Source organism: Pseudochaenichthys georgianus, chromosome 21, assembly GCF_902827115.2.
Source record: "Pseudochaenichthys georgianus chromosome 21, fPseGeo1.2, whole genome shotgun sequence".
NCBI classification, from domain to species: Eukaryota; Metazoa; Chordata; class Actinopteri; order Perciformes; family Channichthyidae; genus Pseudochaenichthys; species Pseudochaenichthys georgianus.
In genome coordinates this window covers 96,460-121,854 of record NC_047523.1, presented here as the reverse complement: position 1 = coordinate 121,854, position 25,395 = coordinate 96,460, and the positions used below count along the sequence as shown (strand labels likewise).

Here is a 25,395-nt window from a genome sequence, read left to right as displayed (position 1 = left end):
GCGCTATTAGCTGAGGAACCTTTGAACACGTTATAAACAAAAAAATATAGTTCCAAATCCTGAGAATAATCTGTTTCAATGAAATGTAATGCCCCCTTTTTGACTGTGCAGTCACTTACACATGTTGGAATGATTCACATGCAGTGATCACATTTGAGACTTATCACAGGATGCAGCACCAATACAAAAAGAGAACAAGTAAAACAAAGACTGGCACTTAGAAACAAATGTAAGCCTTTATTGGAATTTTGCAAGGCATTAAATACACAAATCCCATTATTTTAATAATTTGGCATTTAACTATAAAAAACTTCTAGTCTAACAATACTGGTCTTACAGTCGTTCTTATTTGTTTCTTCTGTATAGCTCTTCTCTTTCACTGTATCACAGAGGTGGAATCGTGACATTGTGAAAGCAGATGGGAATGAAAAGTACTGTATGAAGAAGGGGAGACAGCAGTGAGACGTGGGGAATAATAAGAGAACACCTACGCAAACTCAAGAAAATACTGCGTGTCAAAGCTGCATCGTGGGTTAAAACAGTCTTTCGTTGATATCTATTCATTTTTTACCCCTGATTTCCCAAGTTTTACATATAAAAAACTTTTGTATGAAATATAAACAAGCTCTTGTCGTGGTACACAGACATGTGCAGATAATAAAAGTAGACAATAATATGTTCTAAACTTGTCAATAATCTCAAGAGTCATGGGATCTGGCCTGGACTCGTGTTTGATAAACATAAATAATATGTTCTGCTGTCAGGAAATTACTTTCAATATGTGTATCAACATGCAAGTCCTCCACCAATGCTGTCTTCTCATCATCATAAACGTTATCACTATCACTGACTGCATGTTGCTCAACAGATCCAAAACGGTGTTGGCTTTACGAACCATTTTCCCTCATTTTGACAAGAAAGAAAAAACGGAAAAAAAGAAAATGGGAACATTCACAATACATTTCCAGCCGGTCTGTGTTTGGTCTGGTCTCTCTTTTTTTTGTTTTCCTTTTTATATTCTGGTTTCTCATCCCACACATCCAGAGCAGAATAAGTCATCAAAAGCACCTCCTGAGCCTGTCCTTACACCGCCTAACTCCCCCCCAGAGTTAAGACATGACTCCGAACACAGGGTTGTGGCGGCAGATGCTCGGCCCGATCTCTTCGTAGTCCTTCTTGGTGTGGCACACCTGGTAGAACTCAGGCTGTGGAGGCAAAGCAAGATGAAGGTGAGCACACACAAGAGAACAGAAAGTAAACCCAGAAAGATCATTTAAAAAGCTGCATATGTATCTTCTGCAGGTGTTGTTGTTTTGCTTAGGCCTGGAGGTTATTGTATTTATTATAAACAAACTGCTGCTGAGGGAAAACTGTCTTGCCCTGCAGGATCTACTCAACTCACTGCAGTTCTATTGCAAAGCAATGTTAGTTGCTTTTCTGCTGCAGCATACAGGTCTGCTCTGTATATTCAATGAAGCATATGATCTCTTGGCAGTGCTGTGTTTTTACTCAGCATGAAAAAGCAACCCTGATTTTAAGGTTAAGGCATGCTAAAGCTTAGGCAGCTGATTTCTAAAGAGTTGAACTTTGAATTAATTTTCTGACTCGAATAACTTGACCTTCCCAAGTCTATTTTCTTTTCTTTGTTTAACGACAGCACCCGGCATTAGAGACATATCTCTACATGTAGCCATCTATCAATATAATGTTTTAACTGTTTTCATAAAGCTCAGATCTACTGTTCAATTCAATGACAGTACAACGATGGAACAGCATTGGAAGTTAAACAGGGCTCCACTTTTGTTAGAACACATGTTGTGGTAACCAGGCAACGCACGTCATTGGCCAATCATACACCTGTCCGCCCACTCAGAGGCGTGAGCGCTAAAGGAGGATTTCTGATGCACCTCTGTCCTCTTTGCAAAATACTACAGGTATGTAACCTCCAACACACCTTAGACACGATTGTTGAGAAGAAAACCAATCATGGTGATATAAACAATAAAGCAACTGTGTTGTAACGAGCAGCAATGCAAAGCTGCAAAGTCCATTTGTATGAAAAGGTAACGAATGACTTCTTTAGGTTCTCAAATATTTACTGACAATACTGTTGGAATTATCTATAAATCAAACTGCTTGGGTTTTGAGAGCTGTTGATACAGAGCATGAAGCCTGAGAGCTGCTAAAGAGAGCGATCATTCTTATCAGGGAACAATTCTGTTCAATTCTAACATCAGCCTTTTGTGAGTCAACCGTCAGAAACCTTTGCTCAGTCATATGTCCTGCTCTACAATGATCAGCTTCACTCGCAGATAACCCATGGGGGGGTAATGGACCGTCACGCCCACCCACAGCATTCATTTTCACTCAGTAGGTCGAAAATAAATGACACAGTAGGCCCGCCCCTCCATGTCACGGCAGGGGGAAGCCGTGGAGTTGGAGATTCTAAAAGTAGATGAAGTCTAACAGGAACATGTTCATAAAACAGTGATTGAAATACTTACAGTTGATGCTAACATCGATCCACCAAACCACACTGCATATCTCTGCATATGGTGAGTGATGACTTGGACATCGATTGGTTTGGGCTGCGGGGGGGGCAGAGAGAAGGGTTAGGGATCGTCACTGAGAGCTGCAGTAACAGGATGATTGATGTAAAGGGCTTTTAAAGACTCCATGTTTCACAGATATTAGAATGTGTTCTACACAGAAGAGAATACGTGAGTCACTGTTTCACTTCCGTGTGCTGCTAGAAGCTGCCGATAGGGTAACTATCATGATACAGATCAACTGCAGGCAAAGAGATACAGCCCATTATATTTGAGTATATTATATATCATATTATTTTAGAAAAACTTTAAGTTTCAGAGTAAAGTGTATACAATCTGAGAAAAGTAAAAACAGTTTAGTTTTAAATGCAATCTGAACAGTGGGATCTGCATTTACATTTATCAGCGACAATAACAAACGTGCTTGCAGGATATTTCAGGTAAACAAATAAAAGACAGATATTTTTTTCAACTTCTGAAGCTAATGGTTAGAATAGGGTCTATTTGATTGTTTAAACTGATAAGTGGAGATATCCCAAAAGCGATTCTCTGATTAACTGAGGTCTCTTTCTATCTATGGGCAAAGTGTGTTTGGGCCCGGAAGCATCACCACGTGGTTCAGAGCCCAGCACTGATCCTGGGGCTCGGAGCTAATGCTAATGCTAATGGGGCCGTGGCATGTGCTACGAAGCAGGATTAGCGGTTAGCGAGGTAACTTCAGGGTTAACTCTGGGTTTCCGGTCCTACCACGCTGGTTCACTTCTTACCGGGGTAGATCTCCATGGTAACTTGTGCTGAACACATAACCTGCTCAGGTATTTTTTACCAGCTGTTCTGTATGCACCTTGCAGGTGCAACTATGTTGCTTATATCCTGGAGTATGTGTTTAAATCATGGATGGTTCAAGTTTAACTTCTTCATATTTGTGTAATATGATAGTTCACTTTTCATTCAGAAAGTATGACGCTGCGCTGTCAGTACGCTTGTATGTTTGTGATTGGTCAAATGTAGCTAACCCCGCCCCTTTCAGGCGAACGCGCTCTCAGCCGGACAGAGACACCCTGGGTTGATTTAGCGAGTTGATAGCCAGCGTCGTAGGACCGCTTAGCGACATCTCGTTTGTTCGGGTTAGTTAAGCCGGGTATCAGGTCCATTGAGTTCCATTGTAATGCTTGCAGGCTCTTTTCAGTGTTGGGCAAGGCCAAATTGATGCATATGCCCAAATGTCTATCTATGTCTTTCATCCATGTGTAGGACATATCGGTCTCTGTCTGTCTGTCTGTCTGTCTGTCTGTCTGTCTGTCTGTCTGTCTGTCTGTCTGTCTGTCTGTCTGTCTGTCTGTCTGTCTGTCTGTCTGTCTGTCTGTCTGTCTGTCTGTCTGTCTGTCTGTCTGTCTGTCTGTCTGTCTGTCTGTCTGTCTGTCTGTCTGTCTGTCTGTCTGTCTGTCTGTCTGTCTGTCTGTCTGTCTGTCTGTCTGTCTGTCTGTCTGTCTGTCTGTCTGTCTGTCTGTCTGTCTGTCTGTCTGTCTGTCTGTCTGTCTGTCTGTCTGTCTGTCGGTGTGTGTGTGTGTGTGTGTGTGTGTGTGTGTGTGTGTGTGTGTGTGTGTTTCAGACCACATCTTCTGAAAGAACTTGTGAAATTCAGCAGGTTTTCTATTTGTTCTGTGGCTTCCTCTATGCCTGAGGTGGAGTTACAGATGCCAGTTAGCGCAGCCTCGAGCTGGAGGACATTAAATATCTCACCAAGATGAATCACAGCTACTGCCTTCACAGTTTGACAGAGTGAGGAGCAGCGATATACTTCTGCCCTGAAGGTGAAACACTTCAAGTGTATTCCATCTTAGCACTCCCTGGCATACATTTGCAATTTAAATCACCAAATCTAAACTCAATACACATCTGTGGCAACAATAATTGTCATAGGAAAGGACATCAACTTTCCCTCAGTTTCACTGTCGAGCAGCATCGATCTGTGCTGCGTGTGAATTAAAGCGTTCTCTCACCGTGAGCTTGCCTCCACTCAGCTCCTCACTCATCTTCAGCCGGGCGTCCACCGAGCGCTTCAGGTCTCTCTGCAGACGCCGGCCGAAGTCCCTGAACATGGTGGAGCCTCCAGACAGAACCACGTTCTGCGGCAGGAAAGAGGTGAGGGTTACACAGCTGCAGAATGAGAAGCACTTAACCAGTGGACCTGCAGCTGGCTACTGGCCAGCCGTCTGAGACCCACTGCTCAGCTGTGTGGGGGGAGTGGGATGGCCTCAACTCAGTGATGGGAGATATTACTTGATGAACACAGTGACAATCAATCACACTCACTCCTTTTTGTATTTCAGTCTCTACTCAGCCGTTAAATTAACTACAGCACGCTGGGCTGTCGTCACTGCACTCCACACCTACTCACCACGAGCAAAGGCAATTCATCACTTTAGACAAAATAATGGTGCACCCTTTTAAGAGTAACATTCAAGCACTTTTCAAGAACTTACCAGGTGCAATAATCAAAATGTCCAGACTCTCAAAGCCTTTGTCATTTATAATTAAATAAATGATCAAATAAATGAATGAAGTTTACCTAGATGTTGAAATAAAGTTGACAGAATTCCCTTATACCTAGAATTATTGTATACCTAGCAATCAGTTACTTAGTAGCAATGTTAATATGAACTTTGATTCTATGTCTTGATCATCATTATGAAAAGCTTAGTTAGCTCTCCAACAACAAACAGATGGAGGATTGATACATTTGAAATGAGCTTCACCTTAAGCATTATCCAGAGACTTTGTAGGACCCTGTAATGTGTACACTCTGTTGGACGATCTAATCTGGAGGAACACCGAGTCTTCCCTGTGTGTCAGCGGCCAGGTCTGAATGTCACGTATGAGGCACAATCACGTGTATTGCCAAGCAGGTTTACACATACGAGGAATTTGCCTTTTTACATCTAATATTTAAAGAAACTACGTGCAGTATATTGCCAAGTATTTAGAGTAATAAATCAAAGTAAAAGTATTGTTATGGAAAGCTTGTGTTCAGATGTGTAAATAGTTGGAGGCTTGTGCAAAACTGGCAATACTTAAGGTCTCATTATTTCATGTGTGGATAAAGCAGGTCTTGAATGGTGCAACACAACAACAGCTGTTCACAGTGGTTTTTGACAAAGAAGCATCCTGTTACCATGGTGACTGAACTTACTTTATAGAGAGGACGCCTGACGTCTATAGGGCAGTTCTGAATGACCTCGTCCACAACTTCAGAGATGGGCTGGGTGAAGTCAGGGTTGGCAAACTGGGATCGGAGGATAACAGACACATGTTATGCTGTGCAGTGAGTTGAATGGTCCGGCGTCAGTCTGTTCTTATGAGAGCAGCTGCCATGAAGGCACACTGGAATGCTAAAGGACATGGACCTGGATCTATCCGCCCACACTGGTGCTTCATCCATTAGACCTAGCCAACAGTACACAGCCACATTGCAGTGATGCCCTTCTGTATGATCAGGTGCAGAAGCGGTGTGAACGTTGCACCAGTTCCATGACGAGTGAATCGTGAGAAACAGGGTGTCATGTGTCACCAATATGTAGGGTTGGGTATCGTTTGGATTTGAACGATTCCTGTTCTGATAATCGATCCCGGTTCTTTCTGTTCTTTGAGAGAAGTCACATGCCAACCTCACAGGGGACAAAAGGGATTTATGAAAACCTCCAGGGAAATAAGTATGTTCCGGAATCGGTTTTCGGTACCCAACCATACATATGGACTAATGCCTGTAGGATAATCATCTGCATCTAAATATTGGTTTGTGTATTTGTGGGTTCATTGCAAGCAAACATTTATGCAAGTTTAGGAAGGTTAGCGAATATTTTGACGGATGCATCACTTATTGGACCGAGCCGAGTGTGCAACGCGCCAAACAGGGGAGAAGTTGATCATCCAAGTTAAGCTGGGACACCTACATGTTGTGGGATTCCTGCTTGGATTCACACGGCACTGACCTCTGGGTGGAAGAAGATCTCGGGTCCCAGGAAGCGCTCGTAGCCCACATCGATGGTGAACTCCTTCTTGCTGACAGAGTTGATGCCGGTGTACTGCTTGATCCACTTGGAGCCGTCCGTGTCGTACTTGTTCAACTCTTTGACTAGATCCGGGCACACGTAGCTGAAGCGCTCCTGGTGGGGAGAGCATGAGCCTCAGCATGGCACAAACAAAGCACCGTACAATGGTAATCCTAACTAAGCAATTCATTGGGTTCTCCCAACGAGCTGCTGTTTCACTGAAACATGAATCACATGGTTTACTATGCATGCAATACAAGAGTGGTAATGAGAGCAAGGACTGTTTCACTGGTCTCTCGGCTGATGTATTCTACTGCTAGTTGGGAAGTTCAAAAAACATTTCATTTGAAAACTTGCTAGTTAATAGTGAAAATGAATGGGCAACGTAACAGTGTACTGTGATCAGAGAAGTCACTGGTCACATTGGCAGAAAGCGTGGTCCACACTGAGCGATACAGCAGTGGAATCATTTTACAGACATGATTGGCAATATGCACAACGTGCATTCCCTCAATAGTAATGCTAATTATTTGAATTCACATTATTTTGTGTCTGTCTGTCTCCGGTAATGAAGGATAGTCTTTGACATGGAGAACAAAGTCTTGGATAACAAGCTATTTAATAAACATTGGGGATTTGTGGGGAATTGAGATGAATCGCTGAAATGTGCTGACTGACAGAATAAGAAGAGAAGAAATGGCATTTACATCAATTGAAATATGTGTGACCTGTGAAGAATAGGGGATACAATTGTCTATAGCTTTGCCTAATCTGGGTTTTGGGAACTGTGCTAATTATATCAAAGTAGACAAACAAAGCTAAACAACAGTAGGGGGTTTTGAAGGACACCAGCTGCAGGTGATGCTGCCCCCTGGTGTTCTAAAGCAAAACAACAATGATGGCATGTCAGCTGCAGATAAAGAGACCTTAGCAGAACTTTAACTGCATTATCCAGTTATCCTCAAACTCCACACAAACAAATATTAAGATGAAATATGACACCCATAACTTGTCACCGTAACATTTGTAAAACATTGGGGATTAGGATGTTACTAAAAAGAGCATAATAGTGTTTGTTGTAAAGGATCAGATGTTCTCTCTTCTCTGTGAGCTGTACTGTTCTTTAGGCTAATAGTCTATACGCCTACTGCCTGAGTCTGCTTTATGGTTTTCACTTCCTTTGCTTCCTTTGCTCTTTTTTTTATTCAGTAGGTGAACCTGTATGTTCATAAAATAGTGTGTGTGAGCTTAACTGTGTGTGTTAAACCAACACGGAGCATTCTCTGTAGTAATTGTAGTGAAATGCATTTTTTAAAGTAAATCTCCCAACCTTAGATATCAGTATGTTACACATGGATATGTTTTATATGTATCCAGAGGGGCAAAAAAGTATTTAGTCAGCCACCAATTGTGCAAGTTCTCCCACTTAAAAAGATGAGAGAGGCCTGTAATGTTCATCCTAGGTACACTTCAACTCTGAGAGACAGAATGGGGGGAAAGAATCCAGGAAATCACATTGTAGGATTTGTAATGAATGAATTGGTAAAATAAGTATTTGGTCTCCTACAAACAAACAAGATGTCTGGCTCTCACAGACCTGTACCTTCTTCTTTAACAGCCTCCTCTGTCCTCCACTCGTTAACTGTATTCATGGCACCTGTTTGAACTCGTTATCAGTATAAAAGACACCTGTCCACAACCTCAAACAGTCACACTCCAAACTCCACTATGGCCAAGACCAGAGAGCTGTCAAAGGACACCAGAAACACAATGGTAGACCTGCACCAGGCTGGGAAGACTGCATCTGCAATAGGTAAGCAGCTTGGTGTGAAGAAATCAACTGTGGGAGCAATTATTAGAAAATGGAAGACCCCTGATAATGTCCCTCGATCTGGGGCTCCACGCAAGACCTCACCCCGTGGGGTCAAAGTGATCACAAGAACGGTGAGCAAAGATCCCAGAACCACACGGGGGGACCGAGTCCATGACCTGCAGAGAGCTGGGACCAGAGTAACACAGGCTACCATCAGTAACACACTACGCCGCCAGGGACTCAAACCCTGCAGTGCCAGACGTGTCCCCCTGCTTAAGCCAGTACATGTCCAGGCCCGTCTGAAGTTTGCTAGAGAGCATTAGATGATCCAGAAGAGGATTGGGAGAATGTCATATGATCAGATGAAACCAAAATAGAACTTTTTGGTAAAAACTCAACTAGACGTGTTTGGAGGAGAAAGAATGCTGAGTTGGATCCAAAGAACACCTGCTGTGAAACATGGGGGTGGGACCATCGTGCTTTGGGGCTGTTTGTCTGCAGAGGGACCAGGACGACTGATCCGTGTAAAGGAAAGAATGAATGGGGCCATGTATCGTGAGATTTTGAGTGACAACCTCCTTCCTGCAAGGGCATTGAAGATGAAACGTGGCTGGGTCTTTCAGCATGACAATGATCCCAAACACACCGCCCGGGCAACGAAGGAGTGGCTTCGTAAGAAGCATTTCAAGGTCCTGGAGTGGCCTAGCCAGTCTCCAGATCTCAACCCCATAGAAAATCTTTGGAGGGAGTTGAAAGTCTGTGTTGCCCAGCGACAGCCCCAAAACATCACTGCTCTAGAGGAGATCTGCATGGAGGAATGGAGGAAGTACCAGCAACAGTGAAAACCTTGTGAAGACTTACAGAAAACGTTTGACCTCTGTCATTGCCAACAAAGGGTATATAACAAAGTATTGAGATGAACTTTTGTTAGTGACCAAATACTTATTTTCCACCATCATTTGCAAATAAATTCTTTAAAAATCAGACAATGTGAATTTCTGGATTTCTTTTTTTCTCATTTTTTTTCTCATAGTTGAGGTGTACCTAGGATGAAAATTACAGGCCTCTCATCTTTTTAGGTGGGAGAACTTGCACAATAGGTGGCTGACTAAATACTTTTTTGCCCCACTGTACTCAATACACCTTGATATTGGTTTTTTACGCCACAGTGTAAGCAGAATATTCAAACATACACACATCAGAGGGGCCAGCAAGATCATCTGTGTCGGGGTTTACTGTGAACTGCTGTGACCTCAGAGGCAATGTGTTGTATCCCACTGCTGACACATGGAATTCCTAATGTGGCAGCAGCCAGCTCCTCAGCAGAGGAAGTGGCTGAGAGGAAGTGCAGTGAACATTTACCTTGACAGCCTTGGCCGTCTCCAGCGACTGCTCAGGAGGGATGCCCACCTCCCTCTCCCTCAGGAGCTGCTGGGTGAAGTAGGTGATGTCTCGTCCTGCGATGGGAATGTGCTTTATACAGCTGCCAATGACGTAGCCTTCAGCCTGAGAGACACAGACAGGAAGAGGATTAAAAAGAGCTTATTTCATGCGTCATACAGCTGTTATAGTTTGATACTCTTCCACCAGATCTGTGTACTGAGAGGCCTTCTATATATCCCCATGCTGTTGACTTTTTGGCTGCTTTTGCTCAGTAGTGGCTTCACACATGCCGACACTCAGCCTCCAAATGTTTTCTGCAAACACACTTCCTAAAGCTGAGTAATTCCTGCCGGCCTCTTAAACAATGTGGCCTACTTTCAAACATCAACACGATCCTGTTACTGAGCAAGTATACACACACGGGTAGAACATTCTCAAAACCTTTTAAAAGCCTAGTTATGGTTAATTGTGAGGCGTTTAACATTAAAACATTGAGCGAATTAACACAAAATCCAATGATACTGCTGTTCTAAACAAATCTAAATATGAATGACCTTGACTTTCAAATATGAAATCAGCAAAAAAAGAAATGGATCTTTAAAATGTTTATACCTAGTCATAGTGTTGTTTTTTTTAATATAGATGTATACATTTACATTTTAAAATGACATTTCTCTTACAATAAACTTGATTTATTTGGAGGTATTTCCTGGCTATAGGGCTGTACACATTTATTTTACATTTAACAGAGATTTTCAAATTCAGTTTTGAATGTCTGTTGTCATATTTGCCATTACCCTAAAATGAAATCCTTGAACAAAACCCCTGATTTTATTAAATAAAATATGATAAGTCTTCTTTTATTAAAATAACTTACTTTTATTGACATGAATACATGTAGGCAGCAGGCTAATTTAATAAGGCCTTAACCAAATTAAGTACTTTCAAATTATACTGTAAGAGCCTGAATAAATTTTGTTGTTATTGTGGTTCTTGTAGTGAAAAACATTGCACTGTAAACAACTTTAATACTTAAAGACAACTTCAATACAAGCAAACTTGTATAGTAATTATTCTTTGTGTGCTGCAAGCCAAAACAAACAGTGTTTGAACCGCAGAGAAAATGTTGTTTTTGAACAACTAAATGCCAACAAATATGCATTAAGGCCCTGACACACCAAGCAGTCACCAGAGGACTAGCCCACGCTGAAGTGGGCTGTTGCCTGGCCGTGTCCTCCTGCGTTTTGGCCATGTGTCGCACGGGAACACACCGCACCGACTTCAGTGCGTGAGTGGCAATAACTCTCCTTACCAGCAGGCGGCGGTAGTGTGTATTCGTCATTCAAAAGAGGCAACAACCGGAAGACAGAGAAGAAGAAGAGTATCTTTTCTCCGTAATATCATACAGAGCTGGCCTCTCCTGGATCAAGGTGATGAGCAGGTCTTCGTTTGCATCATTCCAGATCGCCATGATGAGATGAAGATGAATAGCAGTCTGTGTGTGCCTTCTTAAATCGTTTGTTTACGTCCCTCACTTCCGCTTCGCTTCTCATGCACTGATTTGCTAGCTGAACAGCCAATCAGAGTGATTATTTGGTCCGACTGCCAGACCCGATGCATGGCCGATTCAACATGTTGAATCGGCCATGCATCGGGTCTGGCAGTCCAAATAAGGCGTGTCACGGTCGACGGTGCGGGACACACCAACCTGACTACGGCGCCGCGAATGCCCGACAGCCTCTGACGGCCTCTGACTCCCAAAATCGGGTTGGTGTGTCAGGGACTTTAGAGCAGTGCTTCTCAAAGTGTGGTCCGCGGACCACTGGTGGTCCATGAGCGCCCCCTAGTGGTCCGTGAGTATATTGGTAACATTTCACATTTGAAATTAATTAATTAAAGTTTTCCGCACTCTCGCGGGAATATCTCCGCAATGGAGCGAGCTTAAGTTTCACTTTCGATTGCATGATATAGCCCAGATAAACACCTCCATCACACATGTGGCCACTTGTTTGTACCATTTTCAGGCGATTTGTAAAAAACGATGTGTTTTTGGATATTTGTGGAGTTGGGTGGTCCGCGAGTGTTTTTTTATTGGTTAAGTGGTCCTTGGTATGAAAAAGTTTGAGAACCACTGCATTAGAGCACAATATTTGTTTGGATAAAAACCTTGAATTTTGATAATAATTTAATCTAACTTTTTCAATGACTGTTGAATGTTGGATTTTACACCACTCGTGTTATCTGAAAGTTTGGATCAAGCAGAGAACAATCCTCCGCAGACCACTACTGGAATCAAATTCTACAAACACTATGATACTAATCATATGAGAGCAGCCTAATCTTTATCGGAAACTGTAAACAAACAATGGCCTTAAACTAAATACATTTGCACACCATTTAATGTTGATTTAGAATTAGAATGTTAAAGGTCCCATGTCATGGCCATTTCTACTGATCATAATTCCATTGTTGAGGTCGACTAAAATAGATTTATATTGTTCACTGTTCCAAACTCACATTGGTTTCTCATACAGCATTTCTGTATAGTCTGTGTATTCACTCTCTGTCCAACACGGCTTGTTGGAGCTCAGCCTGAGCACGCACACACACACACACACTCGTAGCCTGGCTGTGAGTTTGTGTGTGTGGTCAGGCTGAGTTCAGGCTGAGTTCCATTGTGTCTCGCTGTCTCAGGCTGAGAAATCCGCGGAGCTGCGGCTGAGAAAAGATAAGGCTGAGTGAGTGTTTCTCCGCGATCCCAACTCGTCCATTACCTACGTGCAGGGAGCTCTATGCAAGTCTATTGGACTCCCTGATAGTTGCAAATCTACGCTAAAGGTCCCCCCACTGCGTTTGATAGTGACGCCAAGGGATGCTGGTGTGTGAGGAGCTCCGTATCAGGGTTTCCGCTAGGATTTTTTCTCGCCAGTCAAATGTCCGGGCAGAATTTATTTTACCGGACTAATTTGAAACTTACCGTGTGTCATATTTCAATAATAATAATAAGAGTTGTGTAGCAGAGTTTCCGTTAGCAGGTAATTACCGGACTATGAGCAGATATGCTTCAGTTTAAAACTCAGTTCAGGCTCATTTTTATATTGCTTCAGTTTATAATCGTAACAGATCGAAGAATTCAGATTCATTTTTCAATAAATTATTCCACAAACGACAAACAACATAATTATTACATTCAAACAAACTACTTGTAGTAGATAACGTACATTATTCAGAAGTTTACATCAACTTTGAATAATAACACGGGAGAAACGGATCCTCTCTGTTCCCCTCTCTCTCTCCTGACAGCCCGTCAGTTTCTCATGCAGCTCCTGCAGCCCGCTAAACAGAGGGCGGGGCTTCAGGTGATCATGCAGAGCTGCGTGTCTCGGTCAGACTCAGCAGCTGATCTGATCTCTCTCTCGTCCGGTTACACTTCACTCGCGTTTATGTCCATATGGATCAGACCCAGCTCTCCTGATCGGCCTTTATAGAGAGCACCGATCAAACTATTAAGAGTGAATATCGGCCGATAATGACCGGCGGCCGATCGATCGGAGCCTCCCTAATTATTACCAGACATTTTGACCGGCAGGTTTTGAATTTACCGGTTTTTTATAAATTTTACCAGCTAAAAACCGGTAATTACCGGCTAACGGAAACCCTGCTCCGTAGCCGTTACATCACTTAGCCCCTTACGTCACTTGGTACCCGGAAGAAAACAATGGACAAAGAGAAATCCCCTACGAGGCGTTCAGGGGCAGCAGACAGGTCTTCTCTGTGTTAGAGCTGTACTCGCTGCAGGGTGCACTTTGAGGGTTTGAGACTGCAGACCGTTCACATGCAGAAAAACCTTCATAACACAAGGGGACGGGTAATAACCGGAAAAGCATGACATGGGACCTTTAACGTTAGCTTCTACCTATTCTGCACAGCCTAAACTAGCCATACTCAGTGTTGATTCTGTGAGAGCGACACTGTGGGACAGCGAGCAGTCCACGGAGCTGTGTGTTTTGGAGCGTGTGTGTGTCTGTAGATGTGCAAACCCACCACAGGGATGACGTGGGTGACACCGTCCCCGCTGTCGATGACGGTGCCTGTCAGCGTCCTCTCTCCCACCTGTCTGGATGTCCAGGAGGCTGCCAGAGCCAGCACAGCCTGGCACACACAGAAATGTCATACTGTTAATATCCTGGCTGTATACCCACATGTAAACACAAAATGTACAGATGCCTAAATAGTGAGAAGAAGACTTTTTTTAGACCTGAATATCTTTTGAGCTTTTGTCTGTACATAGGTAAATGTCGTGACACCTATATTTTCTGTCCAAGTGTATTTTCTTTTGTCAAAAATAATCTTTAAATCTTTTTAACAATATTATTTATAAGTCGCACCTTTCATATTTATGTAAACACAATATTCATAATTTTTCTGTTATTCAAAGTGTCAAAATATCTAGCAATATATAGCACATCCGATTAATTGAGGGGAAAAAACATATACATCACCGAAATAAACATTTTGACATGAATGTTTGTTGTACGCAACAATCTTAAATGTTGGACACATTCATATTCGTCATTGAACCCACAATCAAAAAATGATATTGTACCGATTGCGGTACAATATACTGTAGACACACATATTTGACCACATCTTGTGACATTTTAAAGCCTCAAACAGAAAGAGAAACTAAAAACGAAATCAAAAAACACCCTAAAATAAAATGAACATTATCAGTGACATCAAATCAGAATTATAAATCCCATGACAGAATTCACCAAAAGTGATCTGTATTTCCCTGCTATACATTTCTCACCTGCACAGCGATGTACAGCCCAGGTACGTTGAAGGACTCGAACATAATCTCCGCTGTGTACTCTCTGTTCTCTGGTGTGTTGAGAGGAGGCTCCGTCTGCAGACACACAAATACAGTTACAGGCATGTCTTGAATCAACATTACAATTTCAAGGAATTTCAATGTTCCTTACCAAAAGGTTCCAGTTTCTCAAAGATTATTTTCACATCAAATTGTTACTATAAATGCAATGTAAAAAATAAACGAGCAATCAATGCATTTCAGCATGTCCTTATATTACCAGCTTTGATTGTTCGGTTTGGTCATGATGATTAAATGCTTCGCTCATTGTGAGAAGAAGAAAACAAAAAAATATGATGACAGGATTGTTTCAATTGAAAGACTCAGAATATTTGAAATGTATATCTGTTTATGGCCCACATGTGACGCTGAGAGGAGAACTTTGAAATGTCATTAGAAGACGAGGAATCTCATTTCACTTTTAAGCCTCTTACCAGCAGGAAGTAGTGGTCCTCGGGCTCAGCCCTCAGGTACTTGAAGATGATCTGCTCCATGAAGCGCTCCATCAGGTCCCAGTCCTCCACTATCCCATGACGGATGGGCCACTGTTGGCATAAGGATTTGAAAATCAAAACTCTGCACTGAGAATGCAATTGCAGCGAAAAAGCACAAATATAAGACACAAAAACAGAACATATACTGTTAGATGTTGGTGCTTCAATGACGCACTGCTTTCATCCCATTACGTTTTATATTTTGATTGAACTTCCCGTCTCCATGATTCAACCTGTGTTTTGAGAAATAACTGAACGGTTTACCTTTAAACCTCTGAAGCAAATAGCTGCACTGTAGTCCACAAATGTTTGTTAATGCTTATATAAGTGCAGGAAGGTTTTACCGGTAGATACATGTGAACAGCAGGACTTCAATTCTCCCTTCTTCATACGGAACTCTGACAACAGGTCCATCAGCATACTGTGTGACAGTCTCTTCTCTAACCCCAACAACAACGTCTAGAATGCACAGCATGTAGGAAGTCACGCAGCTGTTACATCATTGTCAGCCGTTACTTTGGCTCGGTTCCAAAAGGCCTACCTAAGCGCTTCGAGATGTGTCTTGGCAGATGAGAAGCGCTATATGAATTAAATGTATTATTATTACCAGCATAGTTTATACTAAGTATGAGGTCAAACTGAGCTTGTAGTGAGTTTCAACTGCAGTCCTTTGTTTGTGTGTGGATTCTGTGTATGCAAAGAATGCATACTAAATCGTCAAGAATGTGTGAGTCCAATGGCAGACTGTGAGGCGGATATTTATATCACTTCACTTGTACATCAAAAATACTTATGGAAAGTATAGTTGAGTGGAAAACAAAGAAGCCAACATATATGATGTGCTGTACAAAACATATTGAATGCTAACATGTTACAATAAATGTGAGGAGGTAACGATGTGATTGGTAGTCATGTGATGCGAAGGAAATGTTTTTGTCTTTCGTAAAGGGTTTAAAATATCTTGGGTGAACCTGACGTATGCATTATCCTGCCTCAGCCGTTCAGTTTAGTCCATTTCATTTTACTGTTAGAAGTAGATGTTCCTTAGATGTGCTAAGCTCCCTCTATACCTTGTATTTTACATTTTAGGAGAATAGTCTACATTTGCAAACATGTGTCTACTTTATTTTTGTCACTTTTCTATGTGATAAAAATAATAATGTGTGGTGGTATGTTGTACAGAAGTGGGACACAGGTCTGGCTAACTGGGACAGCTTAATGGAGCAGAGCCATTGCTAGTAGCTGCCCCTGTGACATCACTACGCTGCTGCTGCTGCTGCTGCTGCTGCTGCTGCTGCTGCTGCACCTTTGATCTTTTATCACATGCCTAGATTCCCAGGTAACCAGGAATAATGGCATTCATCTTATCTCCATGCTATTCCATATAGCTTTATATGCAGTACCCAGCAGTTCCTACAATTTCAATTCACCCATATATTCAAATCAACATCCTTTATTACACCAGAGTGTTGCAGTAATACAGATAGTCATTGGATTTTAAAACCTCGTTTGAACAGTTCAAGTCTCTCCCCTAATCCTCTTCTTGTTTACGACTCACAAATGCATAACAGGTATGACGGATATAATGGCTGTCTAAAAGAAAAGAGCAAATCAAACATTTGCTTTGCCAGTTCCTCGTGTGGGCGTGCTGAGCTGTCAGGGTAACCTACCTTAGTGGAGTATGAGGGCTTGTCTACTGCTTCATCTCCGATGTAGAAGTCCAAGTCGTCCACCCCCTTCGTCATCCTCCGCTGGGCCTGGTCTCCAACCTTGGCCGACTCTTTGATGGCAATACCTGACAGGAACATAGAGAACTCAATATCGAGCAACAGAGAGGAGAAACTCTTATAACAGTGTGTTTATTTTATTCAACAATAACTTCAAATTGTCAAACATTTATAATAGTTTTGCAAATCATATTATTTAAAACAAATATATTTGTTGAAGTGACGGATCTCAAGTATTACTACCTAAAGAGAGATTAATAGAGGTTGTTATAAGCAATAATAAAGTCTGTCAAATAGAATGCAATGTGATGGTAAGAGAAGTGCGCATTTGACACAACTCAAATAGAACATGATCTTGACAGAATGTATGGCAAGATCATGTTATGTTCTTAGAGAACTACGAGCAACATCAACGTGAAGAAGGGACACTGGGAATGAATAACTGTCAGGTTTTATTTGGATCTAGTTCATATTATAACATGTGCGAAAGCCTTTTTTAAATGTAGTTTTAATGCCATTAGTATTGTTGTTATACTTTTATAAGTTTGCAGAGGCATGTATTTATTGTACATTATAAGACAATACATACAGTTAAAAAAAAAGCATAAACTTTTTAAAATGCAAGATGAATATTGGACTTGAAGGAGACCCAATGATCTTGTGGCAAGAGGTTTCTTTGAACCCTCCGGTCGTCTTCGGGTCAAATCTGACCGGTTTACTTCTTTCATCAATCATAACTTTATTGTTTTACATTCGATCGCATTCAGGCTTCATGACATCCTTCACAGGAGACATTTGCTGATCACCACTTTCATTGAATTCTGGATGATTTAGTCAACACCATGGTGTTCCCGGTCGGTCGGACACACACACACACACACACACACACACACACACACACACACACACACACACACACACACACACACACACACACACACACACACACACACACACACACACACACACACACACACACACACACACACACACACACACACACACACACACACACACACACACACACACACACACACACACACACACACACACACACACACACACACACACACACACACACACACACACACACACACACACACACACACACACACACACACACACACACACACACACACACACACACACACACACACACACACACACACACACACACACACACACACACACACACACACACACACACACACACACACACACACACACACACACACACACCCCGCTCTTATGCACCCCTCCCCCACATGGATCACACCTGGCTCACCAGTACATGTTCAGTGTCTGTTCTTTGTATATGTACTGCAGTTCTTCATGTGTACCAGTACTCTGATACAATATGTACCGTTTGAAAGGGTGTTAAATGAAATGTGGTGATGATGAATGGTTTGTGTGTTCATGTAATAGCAGCTAACACAGGACCGGTCACATTTGACCGTGACACCAAAGTAGGGGGGGGGGGGGGGGGGACGGAGACAATAGGAGGGTTAATAATGTCAAACATCTTTCTCTTCTGAAAGACGCATCATGGTTATTGTAGATCCACTGCTTGGTGTGAGGGAGAATATATGGCAGTGAAATACTCACATGATGGAACGATGAACTGCGGCTCTGTGTTTCCTGCATAACCCAGTTTGGTGTAACTGCAAGAGAAAAGCATTTGTGATTACAGAGGGAACAGGAGAAAAACGCCCACCTGCTTGACTGCCGGCACGACATCTGTATGCATGACAGTTGACTTGGGTAAAGATTGGTTTTGGCTTCCATCTGCTATGCTATCGTTTTGATCAATGCCATCACTGTCCTCTGGCGGGCTGGTCAGGGGCCAGAAGCGGTGACTTTGCTAATGGGAGGCCATTAAAAGAGCCATTCAGGTAGTATTGGAAAACTGAAGACTATTCGTATTTGTCCTGCAGGGAAAAAAGATCATTGACCAACTGACCATCCTTAATATAAACTAGCTGTGACCTCAACACTGCAGAGTTCTACATCGCTCTATTTCAATGCAAGACACCGTAAGAAAGAAGAAGTTGTATGTAAAAAAAGAAAAACTAATTATGATTTGCAACATTTCCATCCCCATGTTCAAATAACAGTTTCCACTTTCATCCTGAGCATCAAAGGCTTTCTGTGCTCCGTACAAACAGTGTGTTGTGGAGCACATGCTTACCAGATGTAGTCCTGACTGGGTTAGGCTCAGACAGGACGACCACACTTCCTGACACATGGCCCAAGGGACTGATAGAGGACACTGCTGACGACTGCCAAAGCAATGTGGGCATAATAGGCCACATCCTGGTCCTAATAGTGGCTTCTTTGAATTCAACTTCTGTACTTGAGGGGCCATATCAGCCACTCAGACTCTAATCTCAAATAGGTTTAATAGGAGTTGTAACAATGAACAAATGTCCTGTACAGTGTGCAAGATTGTGCATGAGTCATACTTAACAAAGTGTTTGATTAAGCATGTAAGCTATATTTTATGTCCTGGACACAAATCCAAGGCTTTTTCTTTCCCCTGGAAATCAAACCTTACTGGACAGGAAATTGTGATTTGTACTTTTGATGTAGAGGCAAAAATAGACATTTGTGTAGAATAACTAAAGAAAGGGAGCAGAAATATTAAATATGATGTCATTCCATTTGACAGGATTTGGAATTTCCAAGTTTGCAGTCATTCATTTCAACTGGAGGGCCGTCTTACTGGGAAAGTCCAAAGAATCTCACTATCCCCTAACTCAAAATCAGATACAGCTGCTCCGCGCATCATTTACCGGAAAGCTGTGTTTATATACAGCCGATAAGCACTTATGTCTTATTTGTGTCGCATTCAATCTGTCCTCCACACAGAACTGTGTAACGTTGATCTTTGAACATGTTGCTAGTATGTATGCGCACAATGATGCTAGCAATGCAAAGAAAGTTAACCTGAAGAGAAGATGGTTCTCCAATTTGTTTACCACCGAGTGTCTCTTGATTCATTAAAACAATCAAACAGAGCTGGATCATTCTCTTGATATTCACAACCTTAATGCATTTCTTGCTTTCTTGTGTCGAATAAGGTCACCCTACTCTAAATGAGGAAAAACTACCTTACAACCACCACTTCCCTATTTGTCCACATCACAGTGTGGTGTGTGAATAAAGGTATATTATCTCATCTCGGCTAGGCACACTGGAAAACCAACAGAGCTGCCAAGGTTCATTTTTAGGGATGCTCCGATCGACCGGCCATCGATCGAGATCGGCCGATACTCACTCTCTACCGATCGATCGGTGCTCTCTAAACATGCCGATCGCGAGAGCCGATCGCATGACGTAAAATACATGACACTTTTCTCTGTGTGCGGCAAAACAAGCTCGCCAAAATGGCTTCACCGGTCTGGCATTATTTTAAGGTGTCGGAAAAAGACAGTAAAATAGCGGTATGCAACGTGTGTGAAGCAGATCCTGCAGCTCCGCCCGCTGAGACGGACCGGTGAGCGGAGCGACACACACAATAGTTAGATACTTAGCTATTGTATCTACCTCTGGAACAAGCTAAACTAGTTATAAATATATTTATTCTTCACTGTCGGGTCACTCATTACTGGATCAGTGATCAGTGAGCAGTGAGATACTGACAGGCTGTCAGGGGGGAGAGAGAGGGGGGAGAGGAAAAGAGAGCGCTTCCACTCATCTCTCCCGTGTTATTCTCCAAAGTGAATGTAAACTTGAATAATGTACATCATTTGAATGTAATAATTAAGTTGATTGTTGTTTGTGGAAGCTCCAGTGAATGAGCATTCACTGAGTTTAAACATCACTTTAAATGGAAGATTTAAAGTGATGTTTAAATCTTCCATTTAGTCGCCCACTCGATCGGATCGGTATCGGCCGATACTGATTCCGGCGATCGGCCCCGAAATTGGCGATCAGAGCATCCCTATTCATTTTCTATGGGAACCTGCAATAGATCAAAATACCTCAGAGACCAGGCAGGGTCCAACATGTGCAGAGTACAAAAGAGTAAAGGCCCAATGTGTTCATCTCTAAGGTCTAAACGCATACTGCCTGGTAGCATAGGGAAGTTCTCTAACTTATGAATAACTCTCAGGAAGTTCTGTGGCTTTGGCAGAAGCATGTATGCAGGAGTCGGGTCACTGTTACTACTAATAATACATAATAACCAAGGACATCTATTTGTTCAGTGATAAACAGTTACAAAACATGTTTAAATTGTTAACATTATTACTTTGCGTTTGGTTTCTTAAAAAATAAATATATGTTTTTATAATAGATTGGTTTAATTCAAATTTAACATTAAAAAAAAGTATTGTTGTTTTACTTGCTGGATGTTGAGCAATAGTGGAACTACTTTCTAATTAGACTCACAAAAAGCTTATAAAAACAATGAACGTCTTAGTGTTTCTTATGATACTCTTGACTCTGTAGCCCGGGTCATGTGCCATTGCAAGGCTTTTCTGTAATGAAGTAGAAGCACAACAGACAGTAACAACACCTGATGGTGACAGAATCGTGCAGCAGCACTGCGAACACCTTCATACCACAGAGCAGTCCCAGCTTGCCTCCCTCGACCTGCCTGGACACGCTACAGTACAGCAGTCTGAGGGGGACATTAGACAGGACAGCAGGAGCGTGCCCAACAACCAGCTAACTACTGCAGGGAACCACTTTTTGTAAAGTCTGTGTTAGTATCGTTTTTTTAGGAATGAAAACCTTGTTATCTTAAGCTAGATGACCTGTCCTTGTTTGCAAAACACAGTGTCATTGGCCCAGTAATCATTGTAGCCTCATATTATAACTTTTCAACAGCTTGCTTTCGGAGAATTACTCAACCCAGCCTCTTGAGTGCATTAAGCTGCAACACCTGACATTTTGTTTTCACTGCTCCATGACATTACACTGAACATAGATTGAGTTTCAGGGTGTCATATTGGCCTTTGGAAAACACTGACAAATACCTTTCACTTCTTTTATGTGAAACAACTAACCGACCAAGTGAGAACACAATGGACAATGAAAATATTTGCTAATAGAAGCCCTACACAAACCTAAATCTAGAAAACCTAACCCACAATACACCTACATCTGGATGTGACTGTGTTTTGTTGTTGCATGGTCAAGTAGGCTATTCTAATAATAGCAGCCGGGCTGCGTAGAACACCGATGTGTAAAAGGAAGTGGAGTTGTCACTGTTTGGACATCTTGATCTTGGCTCAGAGACAGCTGTTGAACTCCCTCAGCACTTTAGAACGTTTGCCCAAAGCTGGTACTCTCTATCAAAGCCATAGCCGGTCAGCGTTAACACAACTAATCAATCTGATGTGAACCTAAACTCTGAGTAGATGGCCGAGTGTTACTTCATTGTTAGCGTAACATATGTGTTATGACTCTAAGGCTTGGCCAGAAAGAAGAAGCCATATGCTTGATGAGTAGAAACTAGCACAGGCTAACCTTATTCCTAGCTGACCTTTTTTTTTTTGCTGTCCCAGTGCAGATCAGAAGCAGCAGTCTGGTTAACAGCCTGGAGGGAGGAGGGAGGGGGGGGTGGAAAGGTATGCAACGAGAGGAGTAAAGAGTTCAAGCCACTACATGCAGGCAATCCAAACCACTTTTATCCCCCAAAACTAACTGAGCATACCGATCATGCCGAGTACTTTATTTGTGCAAGTCGGCATTGGTTAAAATGCATTTCTCTTCATCAAAGTGAGGATTTCTCATAGAAAAGTATACAATGACTGCCGTGTGGATGCAGTAATAACATGATAACGACTCAACAAGGACATCTTTCAAATGTCAACATTTTAACGATGTTCTTGAGTCGTTATGGTCATGGTTTAAACATTCACCTACAAATAAAGAAAACAATCAGAGGTGACACTCCTAATACTAAAATCAGGGAAGGAAGTATGCACAGCGATCAATACAAACACTGCTGCAGGAGGAGGAGCTGGGAGAACATATAGCCTCGTATTGCTCAGACTGCTCTTAAAACAAAATGTGCTGCTACAGCAGATTCTTATAACGTAATTAAACTTGACACAATTCATTAAAGAATTTAATCGGTAGCCGTGCAAAGAAGAGAAATTGGAGAAGTCAATCCAAAAAGCATGCTCGGATGCCGAAAACGACCATATAAGGACTAAAAAGCGTGAATGAGGAAGTGTAGGCTGGATAGGAAGTAATATTGCGCATGCTCAAATCCAGACGAACGAGTGAAAAGGTTTCTGAATTGCACGAGCTGAAGTCACGGATATCTTTACGGAACACTTGTTATGGGGAGTTTGGCAAAATCAAATACAACGTTAGATTATTCTGGCAATAATGTTATCCCTATTCAAAAATTAATGAAAGAACACTGATTTAGCATTACGTTACACTAGCTGCTGGGCTCTTCCAGTGAAGAAAAACATACCCATAGGGATGGAGCTCTGCTCATGATCACTAGCTAACCAGCAGGAACACGAACATGAACAATACATGGTTACAGGGCTAGCCAGTTACCCGACTGCGGTTATCTTAAATGCAACCGGGAGAGTATTAACATGTAATTGTTAGCCGTTCGTTGGCATTTTAGCTTGTTGGCTAGCTATCTGCATATCCACAGACAGACACACACCCAGTTGTTGCTGCCGCTGCTGACACTGACAGTCTCACTCAGCCTCTCGGTGACACCGAGCCCTCTGTTCGCGGTTCGGTTTGAACAGCTTACCCTGTGCCGCAGTCGACGACACACGCCGGTAACCGTCCAGCCATCTCTCCCCTGGTCTCTGCTGCTTGGGAACGGTTAAATGTGATTGAAAGCAGGCTGTGTGGCTGGAAGATATGCAAAGCCGTCCACAGGCGGAACCCCAAGCCCGCACAGTGCCGTTTCCACTTCCGCACTTGGCTTCTGGTAGGCAGGGAGAGAGGCAAGATGGCGGAGGCCCGGTAGAGGGACGCAGACAGGGTTGTGCAGCTGTCAATCATCGAGAGAGGAGGCGGGATCAGTTTAAATCTGCATGATGAGTGTATTATTATAACCGTGTAAATGAATGCAACCCCTCTTTGTTTTGTTCTCATTTGTGAATAAGCCAACTAATTTGAAAGGTTTCAGTGCTGTTTTGTGCTTCACTTAGGCCTATATACCAACATACACGTACATATTTATAAAGATAAAGATGCATTCATTAAGATGTTATATTTTCCTTTTTGGCATAGAAAATAAATCATTTTCTGCAAATTAAATTTGAACAAAGATCAAAGGGAAAACAAATGATTCATGGTATTTAATATTTAGGAAATTCATACAATAACTTCCGCTCGATAAAAGTTATTATTATTTTTATTATTATTATGATATAATATATTATTATACTCTTCAGAGTATTACTACATAGTCCAATTATTCAAAACAAAACATGCTATATCAAATTTCCCTAAGTGATCATATAATGAAAGCAGTGTGATAGTGAGTCATCATAGTAGTCAATAAACTGCTATACATTGTACGGTGGCCCTGAAGTGCAAGACACCACAGCATTTCAGAAAACACTACAGCATTTCAGAAAACACCACAGCATTTCAGAAAACACCACAGCATTTCACAAAACACCACAGCATTTCACATTGGACGGAAAGGGTATTCCTTTAGGGAGAACACTTCTTGTTTGTGATTGGACAGAGCCAGCCAGAGAAGCACTGCTGTGATTGGTTGTTTTTGCTGCCAGTCAAGAAATGACGCTTCGTGATTAGCCCAACACATCAGCCGTTAGCTGTTAGCACACACTCAGAGCTCACAGCTCCTCATATCTGTTCAGAAACTGGACAAAAGATGTACAAACCACAGACTGTCTATGTCATGGTGAATACAGTCGCTGCTTTATTTATGTCTGTATGACGTTGTTGTGAGTGTGGACGGAGCAGCTACAGGTTAGCTCAGCCTGATGGATCCGATTCCGATAGGATTTACATGGAGATACGGCCCGCCCCCTCTCCAGCGTCTTGTTTGAATGACAGGAGTAAACACAGAATTAATGCTTTATTAACTCATGGTTTTTAAGGGGCTTATCTCCATGTAAATACTATGGTAGACCACCCAATATTCGCATCGCTCTAATCGCTCGAGTTTCACCGCGGCTGTCAGCTGTGTTTGCTCCTGTCAATGCTGTCATTCAAACGAGAGGCGCTGGAGAGGGGACGGGGCGTATCTCCATGTAAATCCTACAACAAAATGAACATATTTGACCGTGATTTAATTGTAATACACGTTTCAAAGTGATGCCGAAGTAACTACATACTGATAACAGTTAGTAAAAACCATGAATTAACGCTTTGACAAGTCTGCAGACAAGACGGCAGGCGAAAAGCTTTTAAAATGCGTGTTTTCTGAATCGGATTCATCAGGCTAAACTAACCTGTAGCTGCTCCGTCCACACAACAACATCATACAGACATAAATAAAGCAGCGACTGTATTCGCCATGACATAGACAGTCTGTGGTT

General features: G+C 42.2%; 1 protein-coding gene across 1 annotated transcript; it reads right to left on the bottom strand.

Moving 5' to 3' along the window:
- Window positions 1-217: 217 nt before the first annotated feature.
- On the bottom strand, window positions 218-23,819 carry LOC117466551 (actin-related protein 3-like). Its single transcript, XM_034109867.2, has 12 exons — window positions 23,625-23,819; window positions 18,497-18,552; window positions 16,835-16,959; window positions 15,105-15,215; window positions 14,611-14,706; window positions 13,842-13,949; window positions 9,777-9,920; window positions 6,542-6,715; window positions 5,743-5,835; window positions 4,553-4,678; window positions 2,505-2,588; window positions 218-1,205 (listed from the first exon to the last, which is right to left on the bottom strand). Exons 1-12 carry the CDS (start codon window positions 23,666-23,668, stop codon window positions 1,110-1,112), a joined length of 1,257 nt encoding a protein of 418 aa, XP_033965758.1. The 5' UTR covers window positions 23,669-23,819; the 3' UTR covers window positions 218-1,109.
- Window positions 23,820-25,395: the final 1,576 nt, after the last annotated feature.